The sequence below is a fragment of the Solenopsis invicta genome, chromosome 4 (assembly GCF_016802725.1).
Source record: "Solenopsis invicta isolate M01_SB chromosome 4, UNIL_Sinv_3.0, whole genome shotgun sequence".
Lineage (NCBI taxonomy): Eukaryota > Metazoa > Arthropoda > Insecta > Hymenoptera > Formicidae > Solenopsis > Solenopsis invicta.
In genome coordinates, this window is record NC_052667.1 from 20,856,845 (window position 1) to 20,880,413 (window position 23,569).

Consider the following 23,569-nt stretch of genomic DNA (forward strand, 5'->3'; position numbering starts at 1 on the left):
GGAAGTGAAAGGAGAGCCTCAAATCCCTTCTAGTCCCGCGGTTTTCGATTTATGCATATAATATCACGACACCGGGTATTCGTGGGCCTTTCGTGCGCCTTTCTCAGGTCAATGACGGTTGGGGGGCTAACGTGAACGGATGTACAGTTACGCGAATCGCCGAAGTCGACGGTGGAGGAACGCCGAAGAGGAACGGACGGTCGGGCAAAAAGGAGGCCACAGGCGACCTGACCGTCACCGTTATATCGGCGCCCACGGCGGTGAAGGCACTTCGGAGCTCACCTCGATTTACGACTAGTTTCTCGTAACTTAGCACGTGTACCCCGTCCATTGCGCGCCGTGCCGCGCCGTTGCGCGTCGACGACGCGACACGACGACGTTTTGACGCTACGTTTGACCTCTGCACCTACCTGCTGTTCAGGTTTACGCAGCTGGCCGCGACGGGTACACGGGCAAATGAGGCATAAATTAGGATGCCGTTTGTTGGCGGGGAGCGGCGCGTCGCTGAATGTTTGAGAATCCGTCGAGAATGAATATCGCGCACCTGTTGTCGCTGACGATTCATGCGAACCTGTGTGTATACCTTTATAAATTGCTCGATATACTTGACACTTGGCGTGTTACGTCTCTATTCCTTTGCTTAAAAGATAATATTACAACATGCACAGAAACGACTTGATAAGTCTATATTTATACAATTGCGATCAGGAAATTAGTTTCGAATGTGGCAAAAAGTTTCGTAAAAAATTGAAGGGAGATTATATCGTTCACGTATAGCTCCTGAAGCGCTTATTACGGATGTTTTGTAAGATCGGAGTTATACCGGAAATCGTGGTAGCGTCTGTATGAAACAGTTTCTTGCATCGCGCACGGAAAATCGCGCCGGCACGTCGATCGAGCGGCACGCGAGTCGTTATCACGATCCTGTCATCAAACGATTTTCACCAGACGCGAAGATGCGAAGAATAGTAGGAAAGGAGAAGCACGGTCAACTTTCTTGTGCCCCCTGGTAGTTCACGTTTGCCTGTTTGCTTTCTAACTGTTGCATTGCACTTTCTTTATAGAGATTACCGCGCACGTGCACATCGAAAAGAAACGTTTTTTTTTTACTTTTTATTAAGCATTCAAAGTTCAATAGTCTAATAACAATAGAAGAAATATTTTATAAATTCTGAAAAATATTTCGCAATAAACAAAATTTCTGTGTATATATATTTTTATTAATATTCTTAATTTTAAAGATGTGTTTGAAATAAAAATGTTTGTTATTTTTTTTTTTGTAATATTTTACAATAGCCTTGGCTGTCTCTCTTTCGTTTCGTTTCCAGTGACAAGAATTTAATTAACGTTGATTTCTTCTCATCTTTTTCATGCGCGAGTAATATCATTCTGCAATTCCAAAGACCGTTCTTGCCACTCTCTTACCTCATCTTCCGAGTTCGTGCGCGTGCATAGCTTCGGTATGCGATTAATGCATAGGTGCATGCAGGAAGAAGGAAGTCGGCACGCAGTAACGCTAATGCACTCCACGATCTCTAAATATCTTTGGAATTAAGTTTGTACGAGTTATTTTCGTGTATTATCATCGGATCTAATGGTCACTTTAACTGCGCGTGTACCGCGATTTTCACTGAGAAAAGCGGCGGAACGTCACGTATATTTGAGAAGGATAACCAATAATCTTTCAATGAAAATAATTTAGAAGTGTGTAAATCTTTTACGTCAGTACGTTTCAAATATTTTATTCTAAACGTTAAATTGCGTTTTCAAAAGACAAGATCTCTAATTAAAAAGATCTTTTTAATCATTAAGTTTTGACATTAAACTCTTGATAATTTTTTCTATTTTATATTTGTATTAAATTTTAATTAAACTCTTGTATTAAATTATATTTTTATGAACTACATGAATTTAATAAAGTAACGAGGTAAATTAAATATTATAATTTTGCAATTTTTTTGAAACAAAATCAACGATTTTTGTTTTCCGATTTTCACGTGCATTTTATTCTAAATGTTATAAACATTTATTTACATGATATTTTAAAATAATGGACTAGCTTATTGTATATATTTCTATTGTATATTGTATATTGTATATTTGCTTGCGAAAATCGAGAGAGGAAAAACGAACAATTGCGGATTTCATCTAGATCTCGTGTTTAATTACAGTGTAACTTTTAATCTCCATGTAATATTCATCTATTAACTTTACCTTAATTAATTTTTTATTTCATATATATTTGCAAGTAATCCGTCTGTCTCTCTCATTTCGCTCGCCCTTGGAACGCGGTTTCTTCGCGCAATGGGAGAAATGTATTCGTCGCGCAAGAACCATGGTATTACCGTGACCGCGAAAGTCGCGAGGACCACCTACACACCGCGGGGATCCGGCTCTAGGAAGTTCTTCGGGTATCAACACGGAAAACGTGACGACATCCCGTAGGTCAGACTTACTTCGAACGCGGCGTAAGGGAGCGGCGACACGTTGCATCCGCATCGGGATCGCATCCCGCTGCGAGGCGGAATTTGTTGGCGCGGAATTTGCGTCTATTCCCGCATCGTCCGATCGTGTAACACGCGGATTAGAGAGCGAATTTCACGAATAGATATTTCATCACGTTCGCACGTGACCTTTTCCGAATTGCGTCCTTTATACATTTAAAATATGCAAAAATATAACCGAGATTTTGTCACATAAATTCATATTCTCGTGTTTCAAATATCTGCTTGTAAAAATAAAGAAGTAAAAAATGAAAAAAATGTTTCGAATATCTGCTTGTAAAAATAAAGAAGTAAAAAATGAAAAAAATGTTTGGTTATTTTATAACAATTAATTTCGCCCACATTTTTATTTTATACGTGAATACGTGTGCTTATGTAAAATAAAAATGATAATAAAAGCAAAATTGTTATAAAATCAAACACTTTTTTCATTTTTTTTATTTCCTAATTTTTACAAAGCAGATATTTGGGATATTTTTATTACGAGGGAGATACGAATTTATATGACAAAATTTCTGTTATACTTTATACTTTTGCATATTATATTATGATATTATATTATGATATTAATTGATATTGATACGAGACAGTATGGCAGGAAGATCCAAATTACAGCAACGTTGGCAATCGCAATTAACGGTAATAATAGTTATTAGTAGGGAAATGTAAGATGAAACGTAATCGTGTGTTTTTGTTTGAGAAAGTTTCCGCTTCACGGTTGATTTCTTCGGCGAATAGTTGTTTTTCCTCGGTAATAGAATTTCTATTGTACTTTATATAAAGTTTATATAAATATAGACGGCCGCGCGTGTTTTTTACGATGTTTCGATCAGTGAAACCGCCACCGAACCGCATGTTCCGCGACGTCCCCTATTTTTGTGCGGTGCGTGAATCATTATCAAATTATTTTCCGCTGCTCTCGAGAGATAAAGAGTGAGAGAGAGAGAGAGAGGGAGAAACATCAATCTGTGCTTTCTACGCGCATTAATGCGTGCTAATGTTGGTGATTAGGAACTCGCGCCAGCTCGTCGCGGTCATAAATCAACGTTACAAATCCATAGTTGAGGAACGACCGCCACGCTGAATGCGTGCACATCCGCGTCGCCGCGTATTATCTATCATTCGCCCGCGTTTGTTGCATTAATTGTCCTTTTGAAATTGCATGGTTACCGTTCTAAGACAGGACGACGAGACGCATACTTCCTGAATGCGTGCCAGCCGCCGCGCCGCGCCGGTACGCGTCCTCTCGCGCTCGAGTCTAACGCGGACTGCATCGATAATAAATGAAAACAGCTCTCCGCGACTCAACAAACGAGTTTGTAACAAATTTACATAAACATGAGCTTATGACAAAGTTAATAAATCAACAAACAGCTCAGCGCAATCTCGTAATTTTTGCTCAAACGAAAAGCATAACATCGTTCATAGTGCCTTTATCATTTTCGTTGTCTTATTTTTATAATGATATTTTTATTGTTGTGTCTTCTTATTACTGTTATCCCAATTATCTTGCATTATTTATTTATTTACTAGTTTACAATGATTTCCATTTGTTTCGAGCGTCTTTCTCTCCGAGGATCCAAATCGCGAAGAGCAATTTTTGAGTTTTCGTGCGCTTGAAGCGATTCACGTAAGAACGGACGTCTGTGAAATTACACCGCGGTAATAGAATTGTCTACGTTTATATCTCCGGAATGCCAGTCCCGCGGACGGTATCGGACAGCGGTAAGCACGGTTGAGGGACACTGCGTCAATGTGGAAGAAGACGTATTCTCCTGGCGCGGAGGCGCGTCTCTAAGCGCGCGAGGAGCGTTTTCCAGGGCGAGTTACCAGTTTAATCTTCTCTATAAAGGCCGTGTGTGTGTGTGTGTATGTGTGTGCGTGTGTGTGTGCGCTGCTTTTAACCGCACACTGCCGGTTGCCAGCCGCGAGCACCGGCGAACGAGCAGGTCGTAGAGCAGGTAGCCAGGTGCACGATACGACGCAGGATAAGAAGGAAGAAACTACGAGGAGTCGCTCAATGTTGGGGACGAAGAGAGACAGAAAAAGAGAAAGAAAGAGCGGGAACGCGTGAAACGAAGTCGTAGACACGAAATTTCCACCGAAGTTCACAGGAATGTGAATCTCACGATTGGAGGAGGGTCGGACTTTGTCACTGTGGAATCATCTATGTCGTTTAGATAGATTTTAACGCTCCGATCACTGAAATTTTTTCCCGCGTCTGTTTACGACCGTCAACGAGACACGTAAGAACGCCAAGAATCCGACCGCTTGAATGCAACGGAAACCGCAACGGTTCCTCGGCTTTCTCCAAAGTCGCAATCGATTGTGTCCGTCTTGCGTCTGTACGGCTCGCTCACGTTCGAGGATGAGGCCGAAACTTTCTCCGATCGCACGTATAACATAACACCTCTCCCCCCTTTATCGCAGTGTCGTAAATTTTCGCATTTCACTTTAATTCGCAAATCCCCTTAGCATTTAACTTCGTTTCGTAAATCTCCCGGAGGCTCACAAACATATTTTTGAGAAACGTATTTTGTTAATTATTCTTTCCCTTTTTACACCGGCGTCTCGCACGTCCCTGTGCAATTACCGCGACGTGTGTTTTTTTAAGCGGCATTCCAATTATCGTCGCGGAAATCAACGTGAGGCTGGTTAAGGGCCTCTACTCGAGGCCCGCACAAGTGCAGACTCGATGTATTATTGATCACATACCAGATCATTACCAGATTCTCAGGCCTCGCAATCATTCGCAAGAGAACGCACAACGAATCAAATTTACTAACAAATCGTTCAAAGTTATTGTTAATGATCTTGTGATTGTTATGTGGAAAATAAATCTATAATTTCTGGGATATCTTTCATACCTGCAAGATTTTTCGACATTTGTCCTCGTTTTCAGGAAGCACTTACAGAATGACAGACGCATTCGATTTGACGTGATTGATCCCTTTACTGCTCATGGCGATTCGTCGTCTTTTTACGAGACGCATGAGCCGTGTTCTCGAAGGAAGGAGGTACGTACGCACGTACGATGCAGTTTCGATTATTCCCGGAGCGGCTCGCGAAAGCGCTCGCGAGATGGTCCGCGCCGCGTATCTCGTAATTGCAAAGCTGCAACGCTTCAAAACGAAGATGGAAACGTTGCGGCTGCACCGCGCGCCGACCTAACGATCCGATGCCCGCGAGCGTGCCTGTAATTAGCGTCTCGATTAGTCGGCTATGTGTGCCGGGATCGGCGCCTTGCGACGAGGGAAGAGAAAGAGAGAAAGAGAGAAAAAAAAGGGGTCGGGGAGAGGAGAAAGAGAAAGAAAGATCCTGCGTCGGAAAGTTGAAAAATAAATCAAACTCGTTCTGAATGCTAGGCGAGTCGGGCGTTTATGGTAACGATTCCGAACGGGTCTTTAACTGCTTATCGCAAAACATTGGACAAAGCAAAGCGGAAAGTTCTTCATCTTTAAATCACTTGGAATTCATTGACGGTTTTCATTAAAAAGATCTTCAGTCCAAATTGATAAAAGAGAAAATAAACATATAATTAATAATTTTAAGAAGTTTATAGGATAGCGTAGAGGAAGTTCGTTAGATTACAACTGTTCCTTGTTACATTCGAGCATTCTTATTTTCATTCTGAATAAAATATTTTAACATCTGTGAGAAATAAAATGTCTTTTCCGTCATTCTATGATCCTATAGACGAAATACCGCAACATGTAGTTGCATGATTCGTTTGTCAGATGCTCTTTAGACGGTGAAAAGCAGCTTGTTCCATCGCATTACGTTGATCGTCACGCGATATTTATAACGCTGACATTCGAATTTCTTTGTATGCCGTAAATATCATGTGGTCTTGAAGAAAAGAGTGTGAAAAATAAAGGTGTGTCATCTTCATCGAGGCGTTTGCCAAAATTCTTTTCTTCTCGCGATATATCAGTGGCGCAATATCGATTGCGAAATTAACTTGGAAATTAATAAAAATAAAATGATTCTTCAAATAGACACGAATCAATTCGTATCGTACGCGGAAATGACTCGATAGATCTTCCTTCTCGATATTTGTTGAAATGCACATACGAGCGCGACAGATGTCTCCATTACGGGACGTCTCGCGAGAAGAAGCCCTCATTAAGAAGCTTCGACGTGGAATAAGTCATCGTCGGGGCTGCTTATAGTTGCGTGGCGCATAAACAACTATGCAAAGCGACCATGCTCGCCGTCTATCGTTGCGATCTCGTTTGCCGGCCGTTTTATTCCGCGACGGTACAATGGTACCGAGATACATCCGCGTGCCACTCGTAGGGTGGGAATAATGGCATTGTTCCTCGCAGCTGAGAAGTGTAATAGCGTACGCATAACGCTATGCAGATGCCCATCCCGCATAATCGGCGTATTTGACACCCACGTCCGCGGCCGGATGAAGAAGAACCGGAAGAGATCGCGCGTGTATGGAGAACGACGCCCAGAGACGCGCGGAATTTACGGCGCGCCGCCGTGAAAATGATCGTCGTTGTAAATCAGCCTCGCTGTCCGTTTGTCGATTCGATCTCTCCTCGAGATCGGGATGAGATCGAGCGTCGATTTTCTTTTTTCCAAATTCGTCGGTTCTCGGTGCGTTCGCATAATTTGCGCGTACATCATCGCGAAGATGCGTCAGCACAAGAACATGACATAACGTTTTCGCAAAAGAGAAAAAAAGAAAAAAAGAGATCGGGATGTGTTACGCGCCTGTTCGGGCGCCCAAATGTTCCCATCGTCGCTTCAATTCTCTTCATCATGCCCGTAATTAACTCTTAACCGGTCGGAGCCTTATGTAAACCCATCCGTGTAATTAGTTGCTGAATTGATAATTGTTCGCTAAAATGGCTTGCATTATCGCTGACACAAACATGCTCCTGCAATTTCCTTCTTTTTTTCCTTAACAAAATCTTAATGAAAATTAATTAAACTCTCGCAAAGCATGGCTTTCTATTTCCCTGGTCCAGTACAACTCTTTTTGACAAAGTAGAATTTATTTCATTGTAAATATTTTACAAGATATAACAAAAAAAAAATTTATTCATAGCTTTCCTTTTTAATATCTTCGTAATTTTCCGTGACACTTTCATGATTGTAAATTTAATTGTATAGCAATTAGAGTTAATTTCTTTACATTATACACGCGCACAGATGCATAAGATGCGTCGCTTTCTTTCGAGAATTGAAATTCTCTTTCCTTAGAGCGACAACGGTGCGTTTCACGCGTGTCGACCTCTCGTTAAAGGTAGCGGCGCAAATCTCTTGCGCAAACCTCTCGACCCGACCGTGAGACCGGGCGGCACACCTCGGGGAAAGATTAAGAACGGCGGGCCGGAGATAATTAAAAGTCGGCTCGTAAACGCGGTAGGTGCAGAGGTTTTTGCGAAACCGTCGTCGTTAAATTTCGCCGAACTTTGGGGCAAATGCATCGCGCCGCGATGCGTAACGCGAGACGCGTCGTCCCCGATGCTCCTTCGCTTAATTACCTATCCGACGTGGATTTTCGCAATGCCCCTCTCCCCTCTGGTAACGAGAAGCATCGATTAATTATATCGATGTAATTTTAGCAGCGAAGACCGAGCGGTGGACGCTCCTCCTTCGCTGCGCCAATTAGCGAGAAGACCCGCGAGATATGTCTCGCGCGATCGTTGTGCGCCACCCCGACGATATACTTTCGTCCCGCAGCTTCGCTCAAACTTAAATTCGACTTAATTAAGTCGATTTCCTCGAGGAAGCCAAGGGGACACGCCAAGCGGGAGATCCGATTATCGCGCGGCATCCCGTTTCACGTTTCCTCTCTGGCACATTACTCTGACGCATGCATGCCTGACCGTACAAATGAGGGTTAATATGTGCAAACTGTTTATAATTATTTTTTACTACCTATGTAATGTGAATGATTATATAAATGTTAAATAAGCCGGGAAAGAGAGAGTCTTCAAAAATTAAAATGGAAATTTGCATTTAGTTTATGCAAATCTGATTAAGCATTACAACTTGTTTTTGTTGCTTTTATATTTTGGCTTTTTCACCACGTTGCAATATTTTTTCAAAATATGAATATGTAAATTCGCGTTATTTTACTCATCGCTTTGACTGCTTCTTTGTACAAAGAGAGAGCTTAAGGGTGTATAGGACAATATATTCTTAATATTTCTCAAAATATTAAGAAAATTATGAAAAAATTACAGTAGATTGTTTTATATTGCATTTAAAAATAGTAGAAAAAATTTGGCGAAAATTTTCTGGATAAAAAATTTATTTCAATAAGTAGACATAAAGTTCTTGCTCTAAATGAACATATAATTAATAAAGAAATAATGTATAAGAAATAATGAAAAAAATCTGAATTTTTTAATTAAAATATTTTAAATATTTAAGATGATTTATATAAAGTTTCATTGCGATGCAGAAATTCTATAAAAGTAAAGAAAATTTGTTTATTTACAAAATAACCGACAATCGCAATAACACTTTGTATAACTTGTCTTGAATATACTTAAAGTACTTAAACAAAAAAATTGAGATTTTTCTCAATGTTGTAAAAAATTATTTAATCCTTAATAACGAAGAGTAACTAAACTATAAAAGTATGTTATTAAATAAAAATATAATTTTATTCTTACAACTTTTATATGTATATAATTTATTTGTAGTGTTAATATTGAACACAGGAACTGTATGTGTCCAATACATTCTTAAAAAGAAGCAATGATGATCGGTGATCTGCATAACTTGCTGGAGGTATTTAAAGACGTTTCGATCAAAGATGTTTAACACACTCGAGCGGGCAGCAAAGAGATATTTGCGTGGGGGGGTTCAGTTACCGTCCCCGGGGCTAAGGTTCCGTTCGAGAAAAGCGGAAGTATTATCCCGAGGTTCTCACATGGCAAAACGGTCAAACGACGATTGCGTTCCCTCGCATTCCCAGGAGTGCATCATGCGTTTACGCCGAGGGAAGATTCGAGATTACGTTATTGCGCTCATGCCGAACGTGACGGAAACGCAGCGATGCGTCGAGGTATAAATTCGAGGCTTCGACGATAGAGATATAGCCATCGAAACGTCCCCCGTATAATTATCGCCCATCGTGCTAACGTAATTATCAGTTAACGCACCGGGAGGGGAAAGGTACGAGCCAATATGTAGGGACGAGATGTTCGCGCGGAAGAGAACGTTCGCGGGGTTCCGTCCCGCGGGAATCTAATGAAACGATGGAAATAATGGTCGACCTAGGGCTTTGCCTTTGCGAACGATTCAATTTTCCAGCGGGTCCGACTTCCGGCATCGCGCTGAGGCATCGCGCCGCGCGCGTTCGCGCCTGCTTTTCGCGCGGACGTTCGATTTTAACGCGCGCGTTCATTACGCGCGGGGCAACGAGGCAACGAGGCAAAACCGATACCGCGGCGATTTATAGCCGACGCTATAACCGATCGCCCTATGAAATCCCGCGCGTGCATCTCGCGAGATAATTGATTTTCTCGCGCCCGGATTCGCCGCGACCGTTGTTTCACGGCGGATTTCACACGGGGCATCGGGGACGCCTATCCGCACAAACGGCATGTACGATTCTTGTACTTTGCCTAACGTTTCAACATTGATATCAGGAGAAACATCAAGATCACGATTTAGGAAGCTGACGCAATTCTATCTCGGGGCGATGCGTTCCGCGGATTAAACGCGTTGGACGGTCGATTATCTTCTCGGATCGATAAGCACGTATGAAAAAGCCGCCCCGGCTACGGCATCGACCGTAAGTGACCACACTTGCCGAGTAATCAATGTGGCGCAACGTAACGCGACATTTAATAATCGCGCCGATAGATCAACGGGCGTTATTGGCGCGAGCGCGATCCGTTCGCGTAACTGCGGTTCACGAACGAAATGTATCGGTATCGTTATCGGCACGCATGATCGCGGCTCGCGGCGGGCACGAGGATAGGAAATACGCACGCACGGACGAAGGAAAGAACGATTCTATTTCGCGTCTGATTTGTGGACACGCATAAATTAATGCGAATTCAGTTAATTCAGTAGTCGATCGTAACGAGCTCGACGAATCGGGTGGAGCGGCTGCCGCGATGCCGAGCTCTATCGGCACTGACCAGAAGTGGGCAGTATATTTGAAATGTATGTATTTGAAATAATATATTTAAATGCATTAGTATTTAAATTTAAATGCAAAATAAAAATACATTTTTTTAATATATTTTTTGTATTTAAATACTTTTTGGAGAGTATTTTGTATTTTTTCTCAAATACATCTTTTGAGACATTGTTTTTCAAAGACAATAATAAATACACTAAATTAAATAACTTTTAATACATGTAGCAATATAGTTTCTAAATTTAATCTTGGAATCAAAATCAAAATTTCCGCGAGAAAAATAAAGTATATATAAAAAGACTAATAACGTTAAATAACTTTAGATAAAATTGGGAAAAAGTATTTGGTATCGAAAAAGTATTTACCAAATATTATTTGGTATTTAAATATTTGTTTTAAAAGTATATTTTGCATTTAAATACATATTTTCAATGTACAATATTTTGCCCACCCGTGACGGTGACTATCTATTGCCGCAGCTGGAGATTTGACGAGGCCGGCCGAATGAAGCCGGACGATCGAGAGAATCGACGTAGCGGACGACGAGGTTCCTAATTCCGACCGTGACTCACGAGCTCCTCGAGGATTATTCGCGATTATTCGCGAGCGCTCGGAGCCGGAAGGCTTCATCCTCTCCCTTTCTCTCCGCGATAAAATTAACTTGCCTTCGATGCTCGGGCTCGATCCGACCGAGATAAGGGTCCACGGTAAACCGTGGACAGCCCGTTCATCGACGGACCGGCGATCGTATCCGCTCGTAACGTGCATTTTCGTGCGTACACATGTATGTGCGTGCGTGCGTACACGCACTAATAAATAAATCGACAGGCGTACTCGCGATTCAGCTGATATCCTCGATTCACCGTTGTGACGTGCAACGGGGTGCGATAATGGTACCCGGTAGATACGCTTTCAGCGTGTTTTCGAATTTACTTCCTTTTTTTTTCTTTTCTCTGTATCTTCGCCTTTCATCAGTTCTCCGATGGTGGACGAAAAAGTTTTGAAGAATGTCTGAGTGGTACATTTGCACATTGAGCTAAAAAATTCTTTTTTACTTGAGAATAAATTTTGTTAAGTGAATTCATGGCGAGAAATCTGTTCAAAGTTTATCGAATGTTGCACTAAACTATTAATAGCTACACTTTTAAATACAATGATTGATTTATTAAACAGATATTGGGTTACAGTACGTTACTAAATGCTAAAGTATTGTTATGACATTAGATGCCATCTTTCCAGGACAAAAAATTGAAATAAAAAGCCATTTCTCAATTTTGGCACAAAGCCGCTCGTCCTCTTTTATAAAAAAAAAAGCCATGCCCTTAAATGTTAAAAGCGTGACCAGAGAGCCTCCCCCAGACACCATTATTGCACCCATCTGCACTTCACCGGATGGATGTGGCCGTTGATGTTATCTCTTCTGTTCCGGAGCGTTATTATTTTGCACGGTGCGTTGCTCCATTTAGCTTTTCTTTCTGCATCGGAAAGTAGGTTCGAGCGAAAATGCGAGTACGACGAATGCAACGTCACGCGCGTAGCACTACGAATCGAAAACAAAAGTGCGATGACATTGCACATCTCGCTGCGAGGTATTCGCTGAGCAAGTATACGCAACGCCGTACTTTTGGGTCACGAGGGCAAGAATCGTCAGCGAGGTGAATTCAGTTTTGTATTTCGCATTAACCGGGTAATCGTTTATTGCTACGAAATTTAAAATGTGAATTTAGGATTCTTCTATAACACAAAAGTTGAATCTGTAAATTTGTAAGGGATTTCTTTATGTGACGAAGAGAGAGAAGCTACATGGCGTGAAAATTTGACTCATTTTTTTATTTTTATTATTTCCCAGGAGTTGCTTCTAAGTTATCTGAACTCAAGCATAATTTTGAGCTGCTTTAAAATATGAGTTTTACATTCACGATACGCGATGATTTTCGCGAATGAGATTTTTACCTCGCGAATTTTATGCGTCGATCGAAGTGTGTTGAAGCGTTTAATAACGCTGATTCCTGGTTAGATGAATAAATACTATTTTTAGAATAGCGTCACAGTCATCGGGACATGCAAATGCAGCTGCAAATACGGCATGAGCTTCGCGTAGAATTAATTGCGCGTGATGCAGATATGCCGCTCCGAGAATTCATCTCGTGATGGCTTCAAACGTTGGAATTATACAACACGTGTGTTGTATTAAACTACCACAAAAGCATGAATTTGCGAAGAAACTGACAGCAAAAGAAGTGTAAAAATTTTTATATAAAAATAAAGTAATAAAATAAATAGTTTAAATAATTTTTATACTAATTTAAATTGCCGTGAGCGCATATGTGCGTGTATCATAATAATAAAAATAACAATTAAAAATACAATTATTTTTTTAACGAGAAAATGGAGAAAGAAATTTAATATTGCATACTTAATTAACGGACATTACACATTCTACACAGAATATACAATATCAAATGTCAAATTAAATTACATATAAACATTTAGCAATCGGAAGTTTAAAACGTTACATAATCATAAGTATTTTAAATAAATATTAAAATCATGAATAAATAAATAACGAGTTAAAATCATGAGTTTTACATAAATATTATAATTACATAAAATTTGCCTCCAATATTTGCAATTATTGCTTTAAAAATAATAACACGCTTTGGGTGTCCAGGAAATGAAACCGCTGGAAATAATACGTTGCGATCGGTACCCCTTCGTTCCTGCCTTTTGTCGTTACGCGACGTTTAGTACTTTGACTGCAGTGGCGTGGCGAGACGTTCGACCAAGTCCCGTTATCATTATCGCCGTCGTACTGTTTCGCGAAAACGAGAAACCATCATTTCTTTTCGACCCGCGACTCTTACGGCGCCAGTTGGCTCGCCTACTAGAAACGCGCCGGGATGATACTATTAATATGTGTAGTTGCACATTCTCGATATGTAAACTCGATCTAATCAGCATAACTAGCCCTCCACAACGTTCCTAACGAGCTTCGTAAAATTCCTTCCTTCTCCCCGTCTCTCCTTCTCTTTCCACCGTCTCCCATTACCTTCTGGTCATCCTCCTACTCGAGGAGATCACCCGGAGCGAGGGACCCGAGAGTACGTCCAACGGATCTGACGTTATAAAACTTTAAATCGTTCTGGAAAATGTTATCTGTTAGATACCGAACTTTACATTTAATGCGCGCTAGACACTCGAGTAATTCCACGAATTGAATCGACTGATAATCGTCATGCCCGAACGCATTGGTTCGTGGGACCCGATTGGTGGAGATAAAGGTTAATCGGCATAAGAGACCTTTAGGATAAATATATCGGAGGAAAGCGCGAATAAAGATTGTGCACCGCTCAATATATTGTCCAATAAATATTTTCTATCGTTTTTCGAACGTTATCGTAAAGACTGCGTGCCCCGCAAAATATACAACTTTCGTTGTTATCAGTGAAATCCAACCGATCCCGCGAGGCTTTGCTAATCCTCACAGGACCTGACGCAGTATATTGAATGCTTTGGAAATATAATTACAAGTAAGAATCTTGCACACGCAAGCACCTAGGTATTTCATATCTCGAAACAACTCCATGTTTCACGTTTTCTAATGACTTTTATGATAAAGCCACCTTCATGCCTCGAAGGAAAATAATACAGTATACTCGACCGTTGTGTTTTTACTCCCTTGCATTGCTCGGATTACGCCTCGTTAATGGAAGGACGAGAATATTGTTGCGTGCCCTAAAAAGGCAACGGGAAGATCGAAGATGTCGTCCATGACGGGATGCGAGGGTACAGATCGGTGAAAGTCCTTTAAAACGCCGATGTGAAAGCCAGCAATTAATTAATACTTTTTTTTTAAATACGGCTTTTACTTATTTCATTTGTTTTTCGACGTAATCATCGAGTGATAAATGACCACTCGGTGAAGTGCGTGCGTTGTGTAGCCGACGCGACGACGGTAGCGTCGTTTGCATTCGAAACTGCGGAAACTTTCCAGCGTAATTGCAAATGTCGGGGAAACGACACGAAATGTCATTGCGTAACTTCACGCTTTGCTAACGAATTTTTTCCTGACGCCGCGCCGGTTCCGTGAGACCCAAATATCACTGCACCTGCTGATAACGCTTTTAACCTGATCTGTTTACGAAAAATAAAAGTAGCAGGTCACTGCTAGTTTTCTGCATTTACTTTCACCACGTTTTTAGATTCGATACGGTTGCAAAAACTGCCACGATAACTTATTATTAATGTTCGAACAGTAGTCAAGTATTAATAGCTAGCAAATCGTTACATAGTTGCGACTATTGTGCATAATCTCGTGTTATTTGCAGGTAAAAAAAAAATCTTAATCTTATGCTTGAAAAAGTTAAAGTGAAATTAATCAAGTGTAAAATTGCATAATTATAAAAGAATGTACAATCAAATAAAAAGTTTAAAGTTTCCTTTTAATAAAATCTTCTTCGTTTTTGTAATACTTATAAAACAGAAAACAATTGCTGGACGTTAGATGCGTAAATGTAATTAGAATAATTTTTAATTAGAATATATGTGATATAGAAATTGAAGAATATATCCTATCTGTTTACGGAATCTATATCATATTTATATAAGAGAAAATATAATTGCAAGTCTGAGAAACAAAATGCAAAGCACGGGTACACCTTACCCGGAATATTTCATCAAGTTTAAAGCAAATTATTTTGAACGTTGTCGCACGTTGTTCCAAAGTTAGTGGAAAATCTGCGACTTATCTATGTGACCGTTATAGTGCTTCCTTGAAAACTCTCTTAAAGCGACGATGTGTTATCTGACGTCTATTAGTTCGAGTTAAGATTCGTAGTTACGCGCCTGCTGATAATGCACTCGTGCATCGCGTCGATCGATAATTAATACGAATTATTATGCGTCGCGGACAGGTGCGCTCGTAAATCACGAGTTTACACGCCAACTATCGGCAAATGCTTTCGTCGTCGACGTTCCGTACACGATCCTACGCGGTAACAGGTCCGGGGCGTAGAACCGCCTGGTCAAGTCCGACGTTAATGCATCAGCGGATCGCGGAGGAAACACGGGTAGTAGTTGATTAGAAGACTGTTCTAACTATGCGCGTTCTCGCACCTTGCTCCACACACGTGGATCGCCGACGGCCGACCTCATTAACGAGACCTCGCGTTATCGGCGCGTCGTCGAAGCTTCTACTAAAGAGCTCGCGTTTAGAATTCCCCTCAAAGCCCCTGACACGAGACTATCGCAGGCGATCGCCTGCGGATTCATATACGTGACTGGCACCGTCACTGATGAAAGCCTTCGCGATTTTAATTGACTGATGGATGAGGAACTAGTGACTAGCACGCGCTATTTAACGAGTCGAAGGTAACTAAACTAGTTTTTATATAACTTTATAAAGAAACGAATCTCGAGTTTTATTATACTTGCGCAATTTTTATTTGCGATTGTATTTAACCGAGAGACGTGATGAGAGACGTACGGCGTTTTAAAAAAAAAACTTTCAAAATTATATTCCGTTTTCCTACAAATCAATAACTGTAAAAGTGAAGGGAAGAAAATGTCTCTGTCAAGATTCAGTTGTTTATTAACATCTTCCTCCCATAATTCGTCGTATCCGGTAATCCCCGTACTTTTTCGCACGGAAAAACGATGTTGTTCCGAACCGCCTACTTCCAACTTCTCCATTTTCTGAGTTAACAAAATTAGTGATCGCATCCGTCATGGATAAACAGGATATTCGCGGTGTCTGAGAGTTTTTTTGCGTCGCCGCGATTTCCTTTACGTTTTGCACTCGCCGGAGAACTCGCCGGAATTACGAGTAACGAGGATGGGGGGAGGGGGTCATTGAAAAAAGGATCATTCAGTATGGCTCTCTGCATTTCGTTGCCGTTAATGTCATCTCCGAGGAAGGCCGTGACGCGCCGAGACCCGACGTAGATTAGCGTTGTAGGGTGCAAGCCTCAGTACGACGAGCCTTTGTCCTCCGGTAGCAAGAAGTAGATCGTCACATCACCCCGAGGCGTCCCCACGATCTCGCGGTGTCGGATGAGCTGCGTCGCGGCCAGTCCGTACATCAGGGTGGGAATACCTGGTTTGGTTCGAACAAGCGTAAGGAGGCAAGAAATCAGTAAGGGGGATTATCGAGTCGTCGCATTGCTGAACTCGTTCGCCGTGGCTAATTCCAGATCGGTAGAGCACTCAATGAGACGAGACGTTGGCCGTGGAAGGACGCCGTTGTCCTCCCGCTCGACGTCCTACGTTCCTTCTCGAACGTTGGAAATTAAGCCAAATAAGACCGCCCGGCGATACGCGCGGTTACACTGTCGCAACGCCTTGTTCCGATCGTTGCTTTAGATACGGACTGAATTCTATTAATCACCTGCGGTAGCCGCGGATTTATAGGCTGTCTCAAAACTCCCGGAGTCTCTGACGAGAGAATTCCTTGGCGAACTTCGAATCGGTATTTTTTTAAAGATAATTGTAATTTGTTATATTGAAAATTTTGCTCTCGTATTGAGCTTTTAAAAAAAAAATATAAAGTTTTTCTCTCAGAGAATTTAACTAAACTCAATTAAACGAAACTAAGTTCTGAAGAATCTTCTCCGGAAATCCTTTTTGCTTCATTTTTATCACCAATGAATCAAAAATTACCGTTATGCCCGTGCGTTTTAGTTAGAGTAATAATCCGTAGATACTAAAAAGTGCTTAAGGGATCTCGTTAAAATTAATATCGAGGATTCCGTGACATCTCGTGTTCGCGGTAATTATAGGATTTACGAGCTCGCCGGTTTATCGCATCCGCCCGGCCCGGCCGGCGTAAATGAACAAGGCCGCCTATCCGAACGCGGGCGTCTTTTCTTCTTTACTTGGCGAGCTACCCGCCGCAAACCTACCAAGGTTCAATATCTTGATCGCCTTGAAGAATCTGTCCTCGCCACTGAGATCCTGCACCGGCCGCTTGCTGCAGTGATACTTGATGTACGGGAAGCAGCCGGTCCTAAGTACGTGGTAATTGCTGCCGCCCGCCGGCCAATTGAAGTGCGACATTCCCCGCTGATCGTTCACCACGTCGGCGTATCGAACGAAGTACGAAGTCCAGGGGGGTTCGCCGGTTTGCAATAGGTAGCTCGTTAAGACCTACGTAGCAGATACCGCAATCACCGTCGGCCGCCACTTTGTACACGCTGACTGATCGAGGAAATATCCTCGGGGATCATCGCGAGCACGCGGGACAAAGTCGCGACCGTTACATCCCGTTACGACGTCTTTTCCACGACGCGTCGACTCGTTAACACCGCCGTCAACCGGCTGGCCCTTCCGGCTTTTCGTGTGTATGTAGAGGAAATTAACCCGTCGCAATATGAAAGTATCAAATGGAGGGATTTTAAGAATCTGAGCATGCCACTCGGAAACGACCAGCCAGTCGCTATAATGTCGTTTCTCAACACGCGATCATGTTACTTGTATATTTGCCGTTTCACGTTACCGCGGGACGGGCTTAAATTGCACCGCTGGGAGTAACTTGGCACCTACAGTAAGCTAAGATTCTAGAATTATCCAATGTTTAAGAAAAAAAAATCAAAGAGTCATTGCAACGAATATTCCGCGAAGATTTGGAGTTTACGAAATCACAACATTTATATAAAAGTTTCTATTGTGGCGCGCAGATTAAAATGAAGAAGTTTACATCTGACAAACACGTGTCTATGAATTTCACAGTTTTATCTGCGTCGCGACATGCAAATGCTGACCCGAAACCAGTGAGAATTAGAAATTTTTTCCATGTATTTAGAGAAATAAAAAAATATAAATCGAGTTTCTCCAGATAAATGTTACGTCGCAAGTTTTATCTAACGCTCGAGAGGTAATTTGCAATTTGTGCAATCGGTACGATACACACACATACACACAATATATATATTCAAAATGATTCTCTGTTCGACTGGGAAGATTCGCGAGTTTATCACGGTCGTGCGATCGCGTATAGTGCCGCGGGAATGGAAACACGCAAAGTGTAACACGAGCGTGTATTGTTACGTAAGAAAGTGTCTGGGGAAAGTGCGCGCGGTCCCCTGAGAAAAGATCTCTTTCGGGCCGATAAAGAAAAAAAAACACGAGACACGAGATAATTAAGGGAGCGGCCGGATTAATTCATGAGAAATCGAGAGGCACACTAACCTCCGACGCCAACGGTTTCTTCCTTTTCTTCTGGAATATCCTTGTCCAGAGATTAGCATACCTCGTGGTGAACAGTGCTCTTCGTTCGATGCACGGGTTGACGATTATTCGTGATTGCATCTCACTGATCAATTCCGTCAATTTCTTATTAACTACATTAAAGAGATTATTATTTTTTAATTAAAGATTGTAGATAAATAAAATCAAAGCAGATAAATATTTATCAAGTGTAAATATGGAGCTTATCGTGAGATGCTTGGCCATCAAACGTAATATCTTCTCTTCTTCTAAAAATAATTGACATTATAGGAAGCTCGATAAAATATTTCCGTCAAAAATATTGACGCGTGCGAAAGCTGTGGCAACAATTAAAAATTAAATCAGAAGTCTAAAAAAACTCTCTCTTTTGTAAAATATTTTTAATAGTACAATTATGAAAGGCTGAACGATTTTCAACTTATTAAAAGTAAAGGGATTTTAATTAAAGTTTATAAAATTGAACAAAAAAGTTTTTTTTAATCTTTCTTTTCTTTGGCTAATTTTTCTCTAATGGAAACATTTGAAAAATTTAACGCGAAACATTAAGAAGCTATGAGGAAGAATGAATAAAAAATTGTTGTCATCGACGAAAGACAGACACTCACGTCAGTCTATAATAAGGATGTGCATTTGAAAAGAGAGCGACGGTGCTTCGAGGAGTGTCTGTCACATAAATAGACGATGATAGAAGTAATCGCGTCGTACTCAATAGTATCGCTTATCGACCCGCAGGGTAGGAATTCGTCACGATACGTGTCGTTCTGCCTTTCTAAAATAAACGCGCGGCAAGAGAGTCGCTCAAAATGTCAAGGTTAACGAGGTTCAGTACGATCGCACGATGGAGGCAATCGTGTCCCGCGGTGTAACGTTAGCGTTTCTGTCTTTTACGCGTGTTCGCGTCAGAGCGGAATGAGTAACAACGTAATTGATGACGCGCGCGCGCGCGCGGCAACTTTTGCACATCAGCGTGCGTGAATTCGCCGCTATGCGGTTCTGATTGCTTCATCGAGCTAGTCGCCAAGTTCCAGGAATACTTTGAGCGATGGATGTCGTAATTGTATGAAGTCGAATTTTTTTTTTTTTTTTTACCGGTGGACGCGCTCGGCGCGCCGTTATTCACGCGCAATTTCGCATTTGTTTGTCGGAAACGATCGTTTTTGTATCACTGACTTTTATCAACAATTGTCTTGGTGAAGAAATGCTGATCGTATCACGGAATGTTGCTCAGTTAGAGCGAGATTCATTCGAGATCTCTGCGCGCTCATTCTCTAATTGTACGTGTCGAGAGAAAGTAGGTAGGTATACCGATAATAGACAATCAAAATGGTCTAGATTGAATCTCGCTTTTATTCGCGTTACGATGATGCGATAACCCTCTGATCTAATTCTTCCTTATTGTGTTATAATTGCTTTTGAAGAGTTGCATTTCTAATTTGAATCAACTCTGCGCGCGTTTATGGCATTTAATTAATACTTCCGCGGTAGATATCAAATGAGCAGTGTAACACGTTTGTAATTAGTTCTTATCTACATCTTATCTTTTCCGATGCTACTAATTCTGCGAGTAAATCTCTATTAAAAAATATATAAATAAAAATATAAATTTTCATTAAATAAATATAAATTTTGCGCGAGAGAAAAAAAGAGGCAAGTCTCGCTAAGATTTTTAAGATTCAAACACGTTTAAAATCTGGCGTGTCTATACCACTGGTGCTCACTCTTTCACGCGTGCGCGAGGCTTTCGTGCTGGCGAACAGATGGCTGCAGTCATTGGGCCAGTCGATGCTGCTTGCTTGAGGACTCCAAGCCGTACATTATACTCGAACTTAAACTTCACAAAACCGGCACTCAATTTAGTGCGCACGTGTTCTTGCGCGTGTTCCGCGCATACAATTACTTTTTTCCCTCCCACCGCGATTGAATCAAAATAGAGACGAAGATAAAGTATTACGCGGCATGTGCTAGTGTTTGCATAATCGGCGTGACACGAAACTCACGAGCGCCGTCGACGTTCAGTATCGATTTCGCGGTATGGCGGTCTTTTTGAAAAGTTTCCTCCGCGTCTAATCTACTTTGGATTTTTGTGTACGATTCGTGTGAAAGATTCGTGTGAAAGAAACCGAAACAAAAGCGAAGTGCTGTAAAATCAATTTAATTAATTTGTTTAAAAAGTTATATATCGATATTGCTATATTTTTGCTGTCGTAGCAAGTATTGTTTTCGTTAGAAAGAAAATTAAGATAAAAAAATTTCTAATTACAGCTTTGATTTTATTCTGATTTTTACATTTATTTCTTTGAAGAAATAAATAATAATTTCTACTTGCAACATCATATTTTATTTTGATTTTCAAAACTTTTTTTAATTAAAATAAAATATAATGTTACAATAGAGAAATTTTTATCTTAATATTTTTTTCTAAAGAAAACAGTGTATGTTGTGATATAAAAAATATAGCAATATCAATAGAATTTTTAAATAAATCAATTAGACATTGATTTTTTGCTCTTTACTTTTATTTCGGTTATAAGCTTTCAAACAAGATGTACGTTTTTAAAGAAATAAATATAAAAATCAGAATAAAAAATATATATACTATAATGTAATGCAATTAGAAATTTTTTGGAAAATTAATGGAAATTAATTATAAACTTACGCAATGTGCGATTCTGGTTTCAGTTTGCTGTGTTTAAAGGATTCTTTACGTTTTAATTACAGTGTAAAATTTGTATAATTTATATGATAAAGCACGCAAGTCAAAGTTACGATGACCTGGGTTAATTTGTAGCTGTGTGTTTTATGTGCCATTGTTATTCTATCCCATAATTTTCGCGCGACAGGCGTGGCAGCCCTCACTAAAGCATTCCCTTCAATAGTCCTTCCAATAATAGACCATTAGGAAACGCGGATAAGAGAAATCCCTTCTAAGCACTTCCAGGTGGTAAATATACCGTCGCGGCCCCGTGGCATGAGGTCAGATTGTCAAGAAGCAGTCTTGACGGGCTATCATTCTCGGCGAACTTGCGGTACATCTTGTTCCCTCATCTCCATTCACGCGAGCTCCTTTTTCTCGCTCGCTCGTATTTACATCGGCTTACGGAGACGCGAGTTCTTTTTCCTAAGAGTGGCAAAATTATTTTGACGACGAGTACAATCGTAATGTAAATTGTAGGTGACAGTGAAACAGTGACAAAATTATACGGCATCGAGAATAAAGATTCTGACATTTTTTTTCAACTTCAACTTTACATCAGTTTAAAAATAAAACTATAAATAGTATTTAAAAAAAAAAAAAAAAAACAATTCATAAATTTTAATTTCGACGTTCTCCATTTAACTGCTTTGTAATTGCATTCGCGAGCATACACTGAAAACAAATTGTTGTGTTCATGTAAATATATTTATTTCAATTTCATTTCCTTGATTTAAAAAATATTTCCTAAATTTAAAAATAAATTATTTTCTATTATCTAATATTCATTTCGATCAAGGAAATGATATTAAAATAAATATATTTACTCGAACATAAAAAAACTTTTTTTCAGTGTAGTTTTCAGACTTTTTTTCGAGACTTTCATTCCGTCTCATTTATTGACCACGTTTAGAAATAGATTGCGGCTATTCTCGATGTATATTCGGATGCTACTGTATTACACGTTCTGCGCGGCATCGTAATTTCACCACTCACATGACCCAGACTTTCCTTTTCTCATTTTCTCAGTGAGAGCATTCCCTGTTATTTTTCGCCGCCGGCAAATATCAATTTGGAATAAACTAGTTATACGCAGTTGCGCATATGTGTCTGAAGGTCGGAGCGTGTCTGGCGGACAATGCCAGCGTTGCACTTCCGCTGGCGTAATTTATCGCGTCTATCACCATCCGATTTACGCGCGACACGTTTAGCTGGCCAATTTGGAGCCAACGCGCCTGTGTCGTGCGACCCAGTTAACAACGGCATTTCTAGGACCGTCAACGTGACATTAACAAATGATAAATCTCGTTCATTTAGTTGTCGTTCGGAAGTGACAGAATAGCCGCGACCTGGAGAACAAGCGCTTCACATAATAATCTTCGCGATCTTTCACTCGACGCACTATTCCCGTTATGATTCGGACAGTATTGTGAATCGTTATCTTTGATGTACCTCTTTATGCACCCGCGCTTTTGTAGGTGCACACGTATCACTTTTCATCGGGATTTTTGATTGAGTAACTATGTCACGAGAATAATTATTCATAAAAGTCGTATCATATTTCTAAAGCTATCGCGCACAATTTTCTTCGATAAACGACTTTATTTGCTCTTGGTTCAGCGGGACGATTACTTCTACGTAACGCGCTATAAATATTTATGAATTCAAGCAGCAAAAATGTTATCAGCGCACTTTTTTCCCGCAGAGACTCCGAATGCTCGTAATTCGAGTCGGAACGAGGACGTCGTTACGTAAAAGTGGCGATAGAGCCACTTTAAGTGAAACTGCCTCGATAGCGTCATCGAGACGTCGCTTTCGTTCTGTTTCAAACGAGTGCCATCCCGGTGGCCATAACGCGGCGAGTACACGCGCGAATCCGGACTATTCGCGTGGAGTATCTTATCAGGATTCCCGTTTGCGAACGATCACTTCGAACCCGCGTCTCCGGTTGCCACGCCTAGGATCGTTTTCGCATACCGTCGCGACTTATACAGCGCCCTATAAATTACGACCGTATCTCATTAACAT

At 40.9% G+C, this 23,569-nt stretch overlaps 2 protein-coding genes across 5 annotated transcripts in view; one reads left to right on the forward strand and one right to left on the reverse strand.

Moving 5' to 3' along the window:
* The window catches only part of LOC105201464 (cadherin-99C), a 115,946-nt gene that overhangs the window by 10,185 nt on the left and 82,192 nt on the right, over window positions 1-23,569 (forward strand). The gene's annotated exons all lie outside the window — the stretch shown is intronic.
* On the reverse strand, window positions 16,199-22,120 carry LOC105201463 (uncharacterized protein C15orf61 homolog). 3 transcript variants are annotated; one of them, XM_011169483.3, is made up of 4 exons: window positions 20,568-22,120; window positions 18,811-18,962; window positions 17,526-17,769; window positions 16,199-16,720 (listed from the first exon to the last, which is right to left on the reverse strand). In XM_011169483.3, the coding sequence occupies exons 2-4, from the start codon at window positions 18,928-18,930 to the stop codon at window positions 16,593-16,595; spliced, it is 492 nt and encodes a 163-aa protein (XP_011167785.1). In that variant the 5' UTR covers window positions 18,931-18,962; window positions 20,568-22,120; the 3' UTR covers window positions 16,199-16,592. The 3 variants fall into 3 exon arrangements, with proteins under 3 accessions (XP_011167785.1, XP_025991063.1, XP_039304006.1); XM_026135278.2 differs by having other exon boundaries at window positions 20,555-22,120; XM_039448072.1 differs by having other exon boundaries at window positions 18,811-22,120.

What these genes read in the sequence shown, in the direction of transcription:
- LOC105201463 (XM_011169483.3), bottom strand. Translation starts at nt 18,930, where the DNA reads ATGCAATCACGAATAATCGTCAACCCGTGCATCGAACGAAGAGCACTG. An exon ending in AGAAACCGTTGGCGTCGGAG is followed by an intron (nt 17,770 to 18,810) that starts GTTAGTGTGCCT and finishes TCTGCTACGTAG; the next exon opens with GTCTTAACGAGCTACCTATT. An exon ending in GATCAAGATATTGAACCTTG is followed by an intron (nt 16,721 to 17,525) that starts GTAGGTTTGCGG and finishes GAACCAAACCAG; the next exon opens with GTATTCCCACCCTGATGTAC.